At 43.2% G+C, this 15,777-nt stretch overlaps 1 protein-coding gene across 1 annotated transcript in view; it reads right to left on the bottom strand.

Annotated features, from left to right (window-relative positions):
* Positions 1-691: 691 nt before the first annotated feature.
* nufip1 (nuclear FMR1 interacting protein 1) overlaps positions 692-15,777 on the bottom strand; it is a 33,544-nt gene continuing 18,458 nt past the window's right edge. The window contains exons 6-10 of the mRNA XM_078559511.1: positions 13,137-13,229; positions 11,688-11,935; positions 6,723-6,863; positions 5,647-5,885; positions 692-1,267 (exon numbers count right to left, since the gene is read on the bottom strand). Of these exons, the coding sequence (XP_078415637.1) occupies positions 866-1,267; positions 5,647-5,885; positions 6,723-6,863; positions 11,688-11,935; positions 13,137-13,229 (1,123 nt within the window). The 3' untranslated portion in view covers positions 692-865. The remainder of the gene's footprint in view (positions 1,268-5,646; positions 5,886-6,722; positions 6,864-11,687; positions 11,936-13,136; positions 13,230-15,777) is intronic.

Here is a 15,777-nt window from a genome sequence, read left to right as displayed (position 1 = left end):
AGAGAGAGAAACAGAGCTAACGTTTCAGGTCAATAACCTTTAATCAGTGAGACGTTCTGTTTCTTTCCATAGATGCTGCCTGACCTGTTTAGTATTTCCAAAAGGAAACACAGCTTGTACACTTGTCTCGCACCAATTGGTAAGCATGTATTTCAGCTGTAGGGTAAAAGGGAAGGGTTTAATGCTTAGAACCAATTCTGGCAGTGTTCACACTTTCTCTTTAATTATTTTAAATCACAAGTAGGGGGGGGTGAGGGGAATGGGAAGGGACTGGAGGCTACTGAATGCATTTGGGTGGGGTGAAGGGCTCCTACCCTTACCTTCACTGGGATGTAATTCTAACTGAGCTCCCCCAACTACTTCACAACTCTTAATAGACGAACCACTTTTCGGGGCTGGTGGGCACTGGGGAGAAGGGGGTGGTGGTGGAGGGGCTACAGATCTCAGCTCTTCCATTAGCTTTTTGATTCGGAACATCGTTCTGTGGAGCTGTTCACAGGTATAGAGAGGACCGAGATCATTTTGATGCCAAAGAGTAAATGCTGAACTTCACACTTTCACAAAATGAACAATTAGTGTAAAAGTGAGAGAACCCACTCAAAACATTAATGATTTTCAAACGCCAACTCTTTACCTATATTAAATATTCTGTGTGCATTTAGAGCTTGGCAAATAAACAATCTGAAACCTGTTCATAGCAAAAATTTAACCAGTTTTATTTATTAGAAATAAATCCATTCTATTCTCTTCAATTCCTTCAAAATATCAAAGGAAACACTGCAAGCCTACACAGGTTTGTACAAATCCATCTTGTTTCTGTCAGGAATCTTCTCCCCCCTGTGTAAAACGTCCATGTTTTGCTCAATCATCTTTCTTCGCACATTGTTTCTGGTAACTCCCAAATTTCATCATCCACAGCAGGCAATGTAACCAATGCTGCTTGAGGCCCCTCTGCTGATTTTGTATTTGCTGGGGATATCATGGGGTCTTCACTAATCCCTTCAGCTTTAGGATTCTCAGCAGCATGTTTAGGTGTATGTACTTCAGGTCCATGAGCCTCGAGTTTAGGTGTATGTACTTCGGGTCCATGAGCCTCACTGCATTCTTCAGTTGTGTGTGCATGCGCTGCCCCGTCACATGAAGTCGTTCTTGAGACAGGGCTCACTGTCACCCCATTTGGTTTAAGGCCCAAAAACTTGTTTTCTATGATGTACCGAACACACTGCAAGATTACATTTCTTTCATGTCGTATGTCACGGGCCAGCAACTGCAACACAAGAAACAGAGAAGGTTGCAAAGAATGGTAGCACTACTTCACCAAAAAGACCCCATTTTAAAAATCAAACATACTAAAGAGATAGAGAAGTGATAAATCTCCAATTTGCTAAAGCCCTCTGAAACTGCTTTCTGACACGTGTATGTATATGTGTCTGTGTGTGTGTGTGTGAGTGAAATTTTGCCCCCCGCCCCCACCAACCATTTTGGTATTTCAGCATGGCTCTGATTATTGTGAAAGATGTCAGTATTGCAGAAGAGGACACCCATCATCAATCACAATGAAGCTATGCAGAATTCTACCCCCATGGCATACATTAAAGCCTACTTTTTAAAAATTCCTTCATGGGGTGTAGGTTACGCTGGCTGGGCCAGCATTTATTGCCCATCCCTAATTGCCCTCGAGAAGGTGGTGGTGAGCTGCCTTCTTGAACCACTGCAGTCCATGTGGTGTAGGTACACCCGCTATGCTGTTAGGAAGGAAGTTCCAGGATTTCGACCCAGTGACAGTGAAGGAACGGCGATATATTTCCAAGTCAGGATGATGAGTAACTTGGAGGGGAACTTCCAGGTGGTGGTGTTCCCATCTATCTGCTGCTCTTGTCCTTCCTGATGGTAGTGGTCGTGGGTTTGGAAGGTGCTGTCTAAGGAGTCTTGGTGAATTCCTGCAGTGCATCTTATAGATGGTACACACTGCTGCTACTGTGCGTCAGTGGTGGAGGGAGTGAATGTTTGTGGATGGGGTGCCAATCAAGTAGGCTGCTTTGTTCTGGATGGTGTCATGCTTCTTGAGTGTTGTGGAGCTGCACTCATCCAGGAAAGTGGGAAGTTTCCATCACATTCCTGACTTGTGCCTTGTCGATAGTGGACAGGCTTTGGGGAGTCAGGAGCTGAGTTACTCGCCGCAGGATTCCTAGCCTCTGACCTGTTCCTGTAGCTAGAGTATTTATATGGCTAGTCCAGTTCAGTTTCTGGTCAATGGTAACCCTGGGGATGTTGATAGTGTGGGCTTCAGTGATGGTAATGCCACTGAACATTAAGGGGCGATGGTTAGATTCTCTCTTGTTGGAGATGGTAATTGCCTGGCACTTGTGCTTGTGAATGTTACTTGTCACTTGTCAACCCAAGCCTGGATATTGTCCAGATCTTGCTGCATTTAGACATGGACTGCTTCAGTATCTAAGGAATCACGAATGGTGAACATTGTACAATCATCAGCGGACAACCCAACTTCTGACCTTATGATGGGAGGAAGGTCATTGATGAAGCAGCTGAAGATGGTTGGGCCTAGGACACTACCCCAAGGAACTCCTGCAATGAGGTCCTGGAGCTGGGATGACCTCCAACAACCACAACCATCTTCCCTTGTGCTAAGTATGACTCCAAAAAGAGAAGAATTTTCCCCCAATTCCCACTGATTCCAGTTGTGCTGGGGCTCCTTGATGTCACACTCGGTCAAATATGGCTTTGATTTCAAGGGCAGTCACTCTCACCTCGCCTCGGGAGTTCAGCTCTTTTGTCCATGTTTAAACCAAAGCTGGAGTGAGGTCAGGAGCTGAGTGGACCTGACGGAACCCAAACCGAGTGTCAGAGCAGGTTATTGCTGAGCAAGTGCTGCTTGACATCATTGTTGATGACCCCTTCCATTACTTTACTGATGATCAAGAGTGGACTGATGGGGCGGTAATTGGCCGGGTTGGATTTGTCCTGCTTTTTGTGTACAGGACGTATCTGGGCAATTTTACACAAAGCCGAGTAGATGCCAGTGTTGTAGCTGTAGAAGAACAGCTTGGCTAGGAGTGCGGCAAGTTCTGGAGCACAAGTCTTCAGTACTATTGCTGGAATATTGCTAGGGCCCATAGCCTTTGCAGTATCTAGTGCCTTCAGCCATATCTTGATTCATGTGGAGTGAGTCGAATTGGCTGAAGACTGGCATCTGTGATGCTGGGGACCTCCAGAGGAAGCCAAGATGGATCATCCACTCAGCACTTCTGGCTGAAGATTGTAGCAAATGCTTCAGCCTTATCTTTTGCACTGATGTGCTGAGTCTCCTCTATCATTGAGGATGGGGATATTTGTGGAGCCTCCTCCTCCAGTGACTTGTTTAATTGTCCGCCACCATTCATAACTGGATGCAGCAGGGATGCAGAGCTTTGATCTCATCCAGTGGTTGTGAGATCGCTTAGCTCTTGTCTATTGCTTGCTGCTTATGCAGTTTGGCACGCAAGCGGTCCTGTATTATAGATTCACCAGGTTGACACCTAATTTTTAGGTTTGCCTGGTGCTGCTCCTGGCATGCCCTACTGCACTCTTCATTGAGCCAGGGTTGATCCCTTGACTTGATGGTAATGGTAGAGTGGGGGATATGCTAGACCATGAGGTTACAGATTGTGTTCGAGTACAATTCTGCTGCTAATGGCCCACAGCGCCTCATGGATGTCCAGTCTTGAGTTGCTAGATCTGTTTGAAATCTATCCCATTGTAGTGCCACATGACATGATAGAGGGTATCCTCAATGTGAAGGCGGGACTTTGCGTCCACAACGACTATATGGTGGTCACGCCTATTGATGCTGTCATGGACAGATGCATCTGCGGCAGGCAGGTTGCTGAGGATGAGGTCAAGTATGATTTTCCCTCTCGTTGGTTCCCTCACCACCTGCCGCAGACCCAGTCTAGCAGCAATGTCCTTTAGGACTCGGCCAGCTCGGTCAGTAGTGGTGCTACCTAGCCACTCTTGGTGATGGACATTGAAGTCCCCCACCCAGAGTACATTCTGCGACCTTGCCACCCTCTGTGTTTCCTCCAAGTGGTGTTCATCATGGAGGAGCACTGACTCATCAGCTGAGGGAGGGTGGTACGTGGCAATCAGCAGGAGGTTTCCTTGCCCATCTTTGACCCTGATGCCATGAGACTTCATGGGGTCCAGAGTTGATGTTGAGGACTCCCAGGGCAAATCCCTCCCAACTGTATATCACTGTGCTGCCAACTCTGCTGGGTCTGTCCTGCCAGTGCGACAGGGATGCCCAGGGATGGTGATGGGCGTGTCTGGTGCATTAACTGTAAGCTATGATTCCGTGTGGATGACTATGTCAGGCTGTTGCTTGACTAGTCTGTGAGACAGCTCTCCCAATTTTGGCACTAGACCCCAGATGTTAGTAAGGAGGACTTTGCTGGGTCGACAAGGCTGAGTTTGCCGTTGTCGTTTCCAGTGTCTAGATCAATGCCAGGTGGTCCACCGCATGGGTGTGACTTTTTGCAGTTAGCTATCCCTGCTGCTGACTGAGTAAGCTGTTAAGTTGTAGGTAACTGCCCCTTAATATAGGCAGATTTGTACTGTAGGCTTATACCCACTGAGTTGAGATTGCCAAAGCTCATTTGGCTTGGGAACATGACACTCATCTGTCACTCTCAGGTGGATGCAAACCCAATCAATTAGATGAATCATGTTTTAACCCATTGTACCATCCATAAGGAATCTTGTTTTGGAGGTTTCAGAATGAAATGTTTTCTGTTCAATATTAGCCCTAATTGTCCTACCCAACATTACGCATGTTTGTATTAAAAAAATGTTCCTAGATTTGCACCCAATTAATCTCCCCTCTCCAATTCAATATTTCACTCTCAGACATGGTCCAAGTTCACCTGTTTTCATTTTTGAATACAAGCCTCAAGGAAGAAACAATCTCCCAAGCTCTCCACAGCTAGAGGTAAAGTCACTGGGCGACGGCTAAAGATGGTAGAGTTTTAGAAGAGCAGATTTGTACATGTATCTGAACACACATTTCATTACCAGGAGCACCAACTACTCCAATCAGCAATAACACCAGCGTAGCAGCAAATAGTTTAACTTTCCCTCAATTGGAGTGTTCAGACTGGACATCTCTCGCACTCCATCATTGGGCCTCTTGCAACCAATGCTCTTTCCAGCTTACTGGCCATCCTTAAAGAGCTGACACAAAGGGAATTCCTTATTGTTGTTTAAAGTTAGAAATAATACAACAGCTCAATGGGCAGTACAGCGATAACAGGTCAAGAACTTCGACCTCAGTCTGTACCTAGCTACTGACCTCAGGAGAGGCAGCAGTACAGAGATTGCCCAAGTGGTCTCTGGGTTGGGGGTGGGGAGAAGAGTCAGCAATATCAGAGGGAGAGAGAAAAGGGGAATGAAAAAAATTCTGCAAAAAGACTGAATTACATTACAGTACTTTTACAGCACTTTTATACTCAGTTTATATGATCTCTTAATTTTTTCATCCAGTGGGTTGCTTTGACCACTTTTATGAAATGAAAACATACAAGGTTTATTTTAAACATAACCATGACATATCACAAAGCAGTGTTGTATATATACACAGAGAAAGGCTCTCACCATTTCAAGCAGGGTTGGCCGACGTTTTAATAACTGTTCGAAAGTTCTCCTTTCTTGTCTGTCATGACCTCTGCGTCTGCCTCTTCTTCTACCCCTGGGACTGAACTGGTTATGTGATTCTGAGTCCATAATGCTGCTTGCACATCCTCTAATTTCCTGTTCATTTGAACTTCTTGGGACAGATCCCAGTAACACACTGTTTTCTTCCACAGCTTTGGCAACAGTCTGGATGGGGATTTCTAACAGAAATATTGCAAATATTATGCTCCAAGTTCTAGTGTTGCATCATTTTAATGGTGTGAAGAAAAGTATCAATTTTACTGCTAACTTAGATTGAGTAAATATGAAAACTTAACAATACTGAGAAGCTGAGAGTAACAAGGACCATAGCTTGACAATCACAGTATTCAGGAACCCAGAAAGATTCAAGTATCCAATGCAGTTTCCAGTTAAACCAACTTTGGCATTCAATGTACCAGATTTCTCTATCCAGCAGGTCTCAAATGACCTTCAGTGAGGTCTTCTCTGTTTTTACACAGTTCACAAAGATGTGTGTACTGTGAAACCCCCACAACCATCCAAGGAGCTCCATTTCAGACAGGAATCAAATAACCTGAGGCAACTGCAAGCGATTCTATCTCAGCAGATATGGCTTTATCCTAACAATGTGACACTGTTTAACAGCTCACAAAAAGCCAAAATTTTGAATCACACAGAGGAAAATGTCGTCAGCCAAGAGGTGCCCACTTGAAACTTGTGGTTTATCAAAGGAAAAGGAGGATTAAAGTCATAGTTCTGGGCAGTAGTAAGAATAGTAACTTCCATATATAACCATCAGGTTTTCATCAGCCTGAGCTGGATCGAGAGTCAGGTCAGAGGTGAAAGAACACTGTGCTAATCTAGTCTGACACTGTGATCATGGAGTTAGGATTGTTAAAAAAAAACTGAAATCTACACAGTTGCATCTGCTCTTAAATCTTACAATTTAATTTAATGTGATGATAGATCTTAAAAAAAAAACAAAGCTGGAATTTTTCTCAAAAGGAGAAGATAAAATGCCATTTATTCAAATTTACCCTCTGGCCCCTGGTCGCTTTCACTGTCTGATGAGCTGCTGTAATTGGTCATCAGTGAGCTCAGGCCTGATGTTATCTGCTTTGGCACAACGGTGATTTCTGCTTGTTCAGCGTCAGCTTGGCCCTCGTCCTTGTCAGACTCTGCAAGGCCAAACACAACCTTTCATCACTTTCACATTTCAGCCAAAATCCAACACTCGGCAGACAGTTCCCCCAACAGGGGGTTGTGCAAGCTGACAGCCACAGAACTGTACATAATTAATCCAGTCAGCCTGGCAAAGAACTCCTTCCAAAATGACTCCTCACAACATGAATTAACTCAAGACCCTTACTCAGTGGTCTGATAGTTTCTCTTTCCAACACACACTCCACCCAATAAAAGCTGACAGAGAAGATTTGAAAACAGTGTTGGGCCTTGGTCACTGAGGCCTGACAGATTGTCTGGACTGCTATGGTCCCTCCAGCCAGAGAGCTGAATCACACCACATTCGAAGCTCCAAAGATACCACTGATTTGGCGATTGGCTCGGGGAAACCACACAAAAAAAAAAATCAGGGAATTCCATATTTGAATGATAACCCATTGGGAGTTCAATCATCTTGAACAGTTTAGCAGTGCACAGCTGACCTGAGTATCCCTGTGGCTCCCAAGGAATTGTCACGGTTGCCATTGTGTGTTCACATTTGCACTAAAGTGAGAGGGCAGGACCTGACTCGTCTATGGTCTTCCCTCCCCTCCCCGCCAACCCAAGCTCACAGTCCAGGGGTACAGGCTTGGAATGGGAGTTGGGCATTGGTAATGAAAGGCTCCTGGCACTAGAGGAACTCTGCCCCAAGCATGTCAACATCTTTAAGAGAAGAGGGGGAGAGAATTAATAACCCAGGACTGTGTAAATAGGTCAGTGCCATTGTTTTCTACACAAAACTAGATTGTAAATCTACTAATTATTAATCAGAACATATGAACAATTTAGTAAAAAATGAATGGTTTGCAGGAACACCACCCGACCCAATAATGTTTTACCAGAGGACAAAAAAATCAGACACTGAAGTAGCTTCAAAAGAGGAAAAGCTAGGTTATACGTAGAAATCACAGCACAGAAACAATTGGCCACTGTCGATGTTTATGCTGCACATGATCCTCCTCCCACCCCGCTTCACCTTAACCTCTCAACAGAAACACAAAGAAAACAAATTTCAGACACTGGAAATGTGCAATACGTCTGTCAGCATCTGTGAAAAGAAAAGGACAGGTTAATGCTTCAGGCATCCATGCCATTCTCAGTTCCTTCACTTCCAAAACAGTGCTTCTGACATGTCTTCCTCCTGCGCTTCTGCCCTCACATCTTCATCTCCCTCCCAGAACCTCCCCCTTGTCCTCTCTTTTCACCCCACCAGCCTCCGCACTCAAAGGATCATCCTCTGCCATTTCTGCCAACTCCAGCATGATGCCACCACCAAATACATCTTCCCTTCACCCCACCTGTCGGCATTCCATCGGGACCGTGCCCTCCGGGACACCTTGGTCCACTCCTCCATCACCCCCAACATCTCATCCCCCTCCCACGGCACCTTCCTATGCAATCGCAGAAGGTGCAACACCTGCCCATTCACCTCCTCACCATTTAAGGGCCCAAACACTCCTTTCAGGTGAAGCAGCGCTTCACTTGCATCTCCTTCAATTTAGTCTACTGCATTTGCTGCTCCCAATGCAGTCTCCTCTACATTGGAGACACCAATCGCAGATTGGGTGACTGCTTCGTGAAACACCTTCGGTCTGTCCACAAGCATGACCCAGACCTTCCTGTCACTTGCCATTTCAACACACCATCCTGCTGCCATGACCACATGTCCGTCCTTGGCCTACTGCAATGTTCCAGTGAAGCCCAACGCAAAATGGAGGAACAGCACCTCATCTTCCGATTAGGCATTTTACAGCCATCCGGACTTAACATTGAGTTCAACAACTTCAGACCATGAACTCTCTCCTCCATCCTCACCCTTTTTTTAATCCCTTTTTTCTATACTCATTTTTATTTTTTATCCACTTATTTTTATTTATTGTTTTATCCCCACCTTTAATCCTATTTTCGATCTTTTTTCCCCACCACCATCCCCTCCCCCCATACCAACCCCCACAAGGGCCATCTGTCACTTGTTCATGTTGTTCTTTCCAGAATGCTTACCCTGGTCCAGCTATTATCACATTCTGCTTTCTTATCTTAATGCCACCATCAGCACCTCCTTTAGCCAGTACCACTGCCATTAACAACCCCTTTGTCCTTTTGTTCATGACATCTTTGTCAATCTCTCCTTAGCCTCCACCTATCGCTGGCCTTCTATCCAGCTTCACCTGCTCCACCCCCCCTTAAACAATATAAATTTCATCACATTTTTACTTCTCTTTAGCTCTGAAGAGTCATACGGACTCAAAACTTTAACTCTGTTTTTCTCTCCACAGATGCTGTTGGACGTGCTGAGTTTTTCCAGCATTTTCTGTTTTTGTTAATGCTTCAGGCATTGGACTCATCATCAGAGTTCTGATAAAGGGTACACCACATGAATCATTAACCTGTCGTGTTTTTCTATGAGTTCAGACTGACCGATTTCCAACATTTTGTACTTTTTAAAAAAATTCCCATCACATATGAAGTGTACAATGGGAAGGAATTCTCATCTGAAAGGACAAAAGAAATGACAATTCCCAACAAAAAAGCTAAACTGCAAACTCATTCACAGCTGGGATGCCAAGGCTGCTCTGTAGGAGACATAATGGAGATGCAGAAATACTGGCAAACATCCTGGACTCTTCAGCCACCAGCTGACTTGCCATTCGGATCACGTCTTGCCGCTGATTCTTTTGTCGAGCCGACAGCAAAGTATATTTATGTTAACTATAATCTAATTTCCTGTACAATCTTTCGCTGTTAACATAAAGCACCAAGATGGTGCTGGGCAGTGTTGTTTGCCACCATTACAACAGAGCACCATTTGAAATTGGCTACTTGCTCAGATTTCGCAGAAGGCTGAACTTTCAATATAAAAGGCAAAATATCAATTTAATAAACATTTCTTTTGACACCTGAGAAACTAAAATGGTGACATCACTTTTTTCCCCTACAATTAGATGAGAGACTTTTTTATTTTAAACACAAATTACATATTGCATTTGTAACTAGAATTACAAATTTAGATACACGGTGCTGCAATGTTACAGGAAAGAGTTTGCCTTTATCCGGGACCATGCCCTCAGGACAGCCTAAATTATTTTACTTCTGAAACAAAAAGATTAACATTAATTCGGCAGCAAACACAACAGCCAATTTGCAAGGTCCCACAAGCAGCTAATGAGATGAATGCCCACACAATCTGTCATCGCGCTGGTGGATGAACGATGCTGTTGTCATCTCCAAATGCCAGCCTGTTTCAATCCGCTCCCGAGGAGCTTGCCATCCTACACAGTCTGTAAACTTCAGCTCATCCAATACTCTGCTGCATGCATCTTATACAGTGAAGAATGAAAAGATCAAACAGATAAACAAATTTTGTTATCTAGGAAGTACATCAACATCCGATGGAAAGTGCAACCAAGAAATAAGACAAAGGATTGGAATGGCCAAAGATGCATTCCAAAAAATGGAAAGGATTATGATCAACACAAAGTTAGCCATGAAAACAAAGCTGAGAATCCTGGAATGCTATATCACACCAATTTTGACATATAGAAGCGAGTGTTTGATGATCAGTGGTGCAATGCAAAGAAGAACTGAGGCTGCAGAGTTGCAGTTTTTGAGGCAAATAATGAAGAAATCTTGTACAAGTCACACCAGAAATGAAGAAGTGCTAGCAAAATCTGAGACCAAAAGAACTCTGCTGACTGACCAAGATCAGGACGAGACAGTTGGAATTTCTTGGGCAAGTAATAAGAAATCATGATTTAGAAAGTCTGATGCTGATGGTAGAAGAAATTGGGGTAGACAAAGAATGATCTTTCTAAACAGCCTCGCAAACTGAATGAATGTACCACCAGTGAAGGTGATCCACGCCTCTAGGGCAAGTTTAACATGGAAGTCCATGGTTGCCAACGCCCTACTGGGGCATGGTACCTGAAGAGAGAGATCCAATCCCATATCAAGTCCTCCTCGCCTATCAGAATACATTGGACCTACATTGCTGATGTTTTTTGTAGAAATGCCCTTGATGCTCCCGGTAAAATTCACACATTTGGTGAATGTGGAGTCTGCATTCTGGTAGCAACTCAGCACAGACTAGGCCACGTACTGTGCACTGCAGAAAAGGAAAAGTCCCTTGCTGGCTTTTTTCTTCTTCCCACAATGACATTAAAGTTTGGTCCAAAATCCTGACAAAGAACTAATGGCTGAATGTCAGTCATGGCTGCGATTTGAACCTAAGCCCCACTGAATGATGGTATGCATAAAATTGAGTGACAACCAGCTGAGTGCCATGTAGTTAATGGCTTTGTTGATGCACTGAGGTAAACGCGATCAGTGAAGTGACTGACTGACATTCTTCACAGCACATTGCGTAAAGATTATTTAATTACGAGACTCGAAACAAAATTAATCTAATCAGACTTGATGCAGTTGCTAATATCAGGCTGGCGAGAAAGAGCACACACATGTGCAATCCAAATTTTTTCAAATGATACTGTTTAAAGAGCAGCAGGGGCCAATATTTATCCCACAACCAATGTCACAACAACAATATATCTGGTTATTTATCTCATTGCCATTTGTGGGAGTTTGCTGTGCTTGAATTGGCTGGAGTGTTCCTTACATTGACCACAATTCAAAAATACTTAATGAGTACTAAACCATGTTGGGGTGTCCTTGAGTTTTGTAATAGGTGCTATAGAAAATATAATTATTTCTCTTTCTTGAATTCCATCCTGAAAGGGTCTAACAATTATGATAGATAAATACATTCAGAAGTCTCAAGCTCATACCTGCATCATTTTGTGCCAATATGCTGAGAGGATCTACGTCTTTTCCACAAACTTGGCTTTGTTCCTGGTTTTCTGGTAGTTTACTGCATGTCCCGTTGGACTGGGTGGGATCAGCCTGCTCCCTTGCATTTTGTTCTTCCTGCATGCCATTGAGTGTTCCGAAGTGACCTTCATATCCTTTTTCAAACTTTCTGCAAAAACTTCTTCTGTGCCTGATGTGAGGGCTTTTCCATTTTCCCTTCATTTTGCTGGCAAGAGAGGGTTACTAGAAACGAGCTATCACTGTCCTGTAATCCATAATTCAACAGCAAAAAAACCACACGAGTCTACAGCTGCAAAGTAAAGGACAGAGCTAGCTTGCCAAGTAAGTTCAACACACTTAAATCCCTAACTGTGGCATGAAGGAATAAAGGAACTGCTCCTGACATTTCAAAGGGTCACCCAAGAAACAAAAAAATAATTACACTTAAACATCACTTGTGAAAATACTTCTTTAGCATACAGGTACCAAGAAATACCTGAAGGATAACTCTGTGTAACACTCCACATATATGTTGATCAGTGTCCTATCTTAACTGCACACATGCATGTATTAAAAACAATACAATACAACCCCCTGACCCTCTTGGAACAGAATTACTAATGCAACCAGCACCTCCACGTCACACACCATCACTGGACATACATTTTCATTCCTTAATCGTCATTAGTCAAATCTTGGAACTCCCTCCTTAATAGCACTGTCGGAGCCTCTTCACCTCATGGACACAGCAGTTCAAGGCAGTGGCTCACTACCACCATCCCATGGGCAACCATGGGTGGGCAACAAATTCCAGTCTTGCTAGTGACAACTGCATCCCAAGAATTAATTAAAATTGATACTGAAATATACAATGACTTAATTAAAACAGGCTTGTCTGTAATATTGCGATTCACACTTCTTACTCTGACGATCGAATAATGTGCATTTAGCTGATGGAACTCAGTACCCGATCTCAACCAAAACAGTGGGGGTGCCTACAATGGACATTGTGATGTTGCGCTTCAGTACTGCATAAGATATAATACAACTGCCAATAGCATCTGAAATGCAAGTACAATGGAACACTTGATGGGTCTTGGTAATATGTGCACTAGTAATGTAACTGCAAATTTCTAATGTAATTCTAGTTGCACTTTTGGGAAAATGGCAAAGAATATGGCAGCTGGAATTCACAACTTTGTCTCAAGGTTATGGTGTGGGGTGAAAACCCATCAGCCAAGACTCATGCTTTCTGATCACTCCAAAGTTAGTGCATTGGCATCAAGTGAGACAGTTCATGGCTTCCATGGCCCAACACGCTGATCACTCTCACCACCAAGGCTCATCATCAGCGCCAGTGTGGCAGGTGAGATTTTCTATGCCCAGGGAGACTCAGAAGGGGAAAGAAAGACAGAACGGACACTTACTCAAACTGCTGTGTCCACAGCACCTCTCCTCGTTCCTCTTTCTCTTGAGCCACTTTTTTCTTTCTTGCTATATTTTCCAAAGTTGGAAAGTTCCTGAAAGATGAAAATAAAACAATGATCGCCTTCAACAACCATTTAAAAAAAAAGATACAATTTCAGCCTTTCAACCTGTTTCACTACAACTTCACATTCACATCATGGCATTGCAGTTGATATGAACGAAACATTCAGTGCAGCTAGCCAGAAAGTTAGAAAGCTGTTCCACTTGATTACTGAAATGTCCTTATCATAAAGCACCACTTTTTTCTCCCCATTTGAAAAGGCCACTATCTACATGATCCGACACCTGAACTGGAAAACCTTTAGCTGAAATCTTGGAAGAGCATTATCTGTTGAGGTCATAGAGATCTGAAATGAATGTAACTCATACTGCGGATGTTATACCTGTGGTTAAGTCAGTCGCACTAGTCTCTGAGTCAGGTGGGTGTCAGTTCAAGTCCTACTCCAGAGAACAGCACAGAATCTAGGCTGACACTCCCAATGCAGTACTGAAGGAGTGCTGCATTGTCAGAAGCAGTATCTTTTGGTTGCGATGTTAAACCAAGGCCCCGTGGATGTAAAAGGTCCCACAGCACTACTTTGAAGGCGGCCAGGGAAGTTCTCCTTGGGGGTCCTGGCTGATATTTATCCCTCAGCCTACATTTAAAAACAGATTATCTGGTCATTTTCACATTGCTGTTTGTGGGACCAAATTGTGTGCAAATTGGCTGCCACTTTTCTAGGTCACAACAGTGATTACACTTCAAGATGCATTTACTTGGTTATGAATCACTTTAGGAAATGCTGAGTTTATCACAGGTGCTTTCTAAATGCAAGTCTAAGAGAACACTCAAAAATCAAAATTTTCATATTTCACCAATTTAACAGTAGTGTTTACAGCATCTGTACATGTACAAGGCAGGTTGTGCTGTCTCAGGATCAAAGTTAAGGAAGGTTCTGAAATAGACCTTTAAATTCATTGACTTTTCCAGCCAGCTGCTAGAAAACTGCCCCTAACAAACCACATGCATTTTGACAAAGATAAGTACAAATGATAGAGTCCATTCAGCCCAGCCAATTTAACCTTTCATGGAAAAATGCAATATTCTCCGTTCATCTCAATTGACTCTCGAGTTTGGGAGGGAGAGGCTGTGGTGTCAGGGTGTCAGCCTAGCTTCCTTCTCTGCAACATCTCCATACTCCAATCCTGTTCTGCTAGCTTACACTTGCTGAAGTATAGCTATTTACATAGCAGCTCATGGGCATTGAGAATCAGGCTCATGAGAATAAAAGCAGGTTTGCAAGTTGTGTTCAAAACCAAATTATACACTGCAGTGAAAACGAGTTGTGTGCATATAGCACCAGGTCACAGATTGCAACAAATCAGAGTGCAAAATTGTTTTTAAAAAAACATCAGTAGCTCTTTTTTTAACGTGTCGTCTTTGGGACACCTCTCTGAAAAGGCACACACTGTACATTTTTAAAGGGCCCCATGGATGAAGGAATTCCACTTTCCGACTACAGTAAAAGCTCAACTAATACGGCAATACAGCATAGACAACAATTTTCCCTTTATTAATGATCTAATAATAAGAATACTTGAGAGGACTCAGTTAGTGCTTGAAAGTGCCACTCGCCAAATATACTTTTAAAAATAGTTTAGCATCATGGGATGACATCCCCAATGGTTCATGGGGCTATGCACTAATAATGATTAGTAAAGATCACATCGATTAATGATCCAATTCCTGACCTACACGAGGTGACACTACAATTGATCTCAAAGTCACCAGGTTGGAAGAGGGAAGGAGGTAAGGTATGGCTCCCACTGCTAATCACGATCATGAACCTGACCAGAAACTGCGCGCACACAAAAAAAATTAAGTGAGAACAGGTTCATCGTTCGCTGAAATATTTCCCCCATTGTCAAATATCCTGTTGATATGCAGGATTTAGGATGAAACATGAAGAGTGATGTTTAGGGCAAGGTAGTGGTAGTGTATCTTGACACAACTTAAAAAAACTGATGAGTTGGAGAGGGAAGAGCAGTGAATAAACAACTAGGATTCCATGGTTGCAGAACATGAGGCTTACCACTGAGGTGGGTATGGATCATGCTGGTGCCAGTATATAATCTGAATGGTTTAGAAACAAAGAGATCACATTTTGGAATAAATCAGGCTTCTGTTAGCCAATATAAATGTGGCAATGATTCAACAACTTTTGGAGCCACAACATGTAGAACAGGGCAAAACTCAAGGCACACCAAGTTATTGTGAAGATATGATCACACAAAACGGGAGTTGATACAATTCAGAAAAAGACAAGTTTGGAAAATGATTCCACCTGTACTAGAAAAATTACAGCAAAGGCGGAGGTTTTCGGTCTTCCCCAACAACTAGTTCTTCTATTGGTGTTATCAAGTCTAATTCCCTGTCCATCTTTTATATTTTTACTTTTCAAATACATCAATTTCCTTTAATCAGACAGTTTGGCCTCCGGCCTCAATTGCCACTTGTGGTAAAGCATCCCACATTCTAATTATTCTCTCTGTAAAAAGAACTCTCCTACTTCCCCCAATTAGCTCTTCCAGTCTCTAAGG

The sequence above is a fragment of the Cetorhinus maximus genome, chromosome 16 (assembly GCF_964194155.1).
Source record: "Cetorhinus maximus chromosome 16, sCetMax3.hap1.1, whole genome shotgun sequence".
In the NCBI taxonomy this organism is placed as follows: domain Eukaryota; kingdom Metazoa; phylum Chordata; class Chondrichthyes; order Lamniformes; family Cetorhinidae; genus Cetorhinus; species Cetorhinus maximus.
The sequence above is the reverse complement of the archived record's forward strand: the minus strand, read 5'-3'. Positions and strand labels throughout refer to the sequence as shown.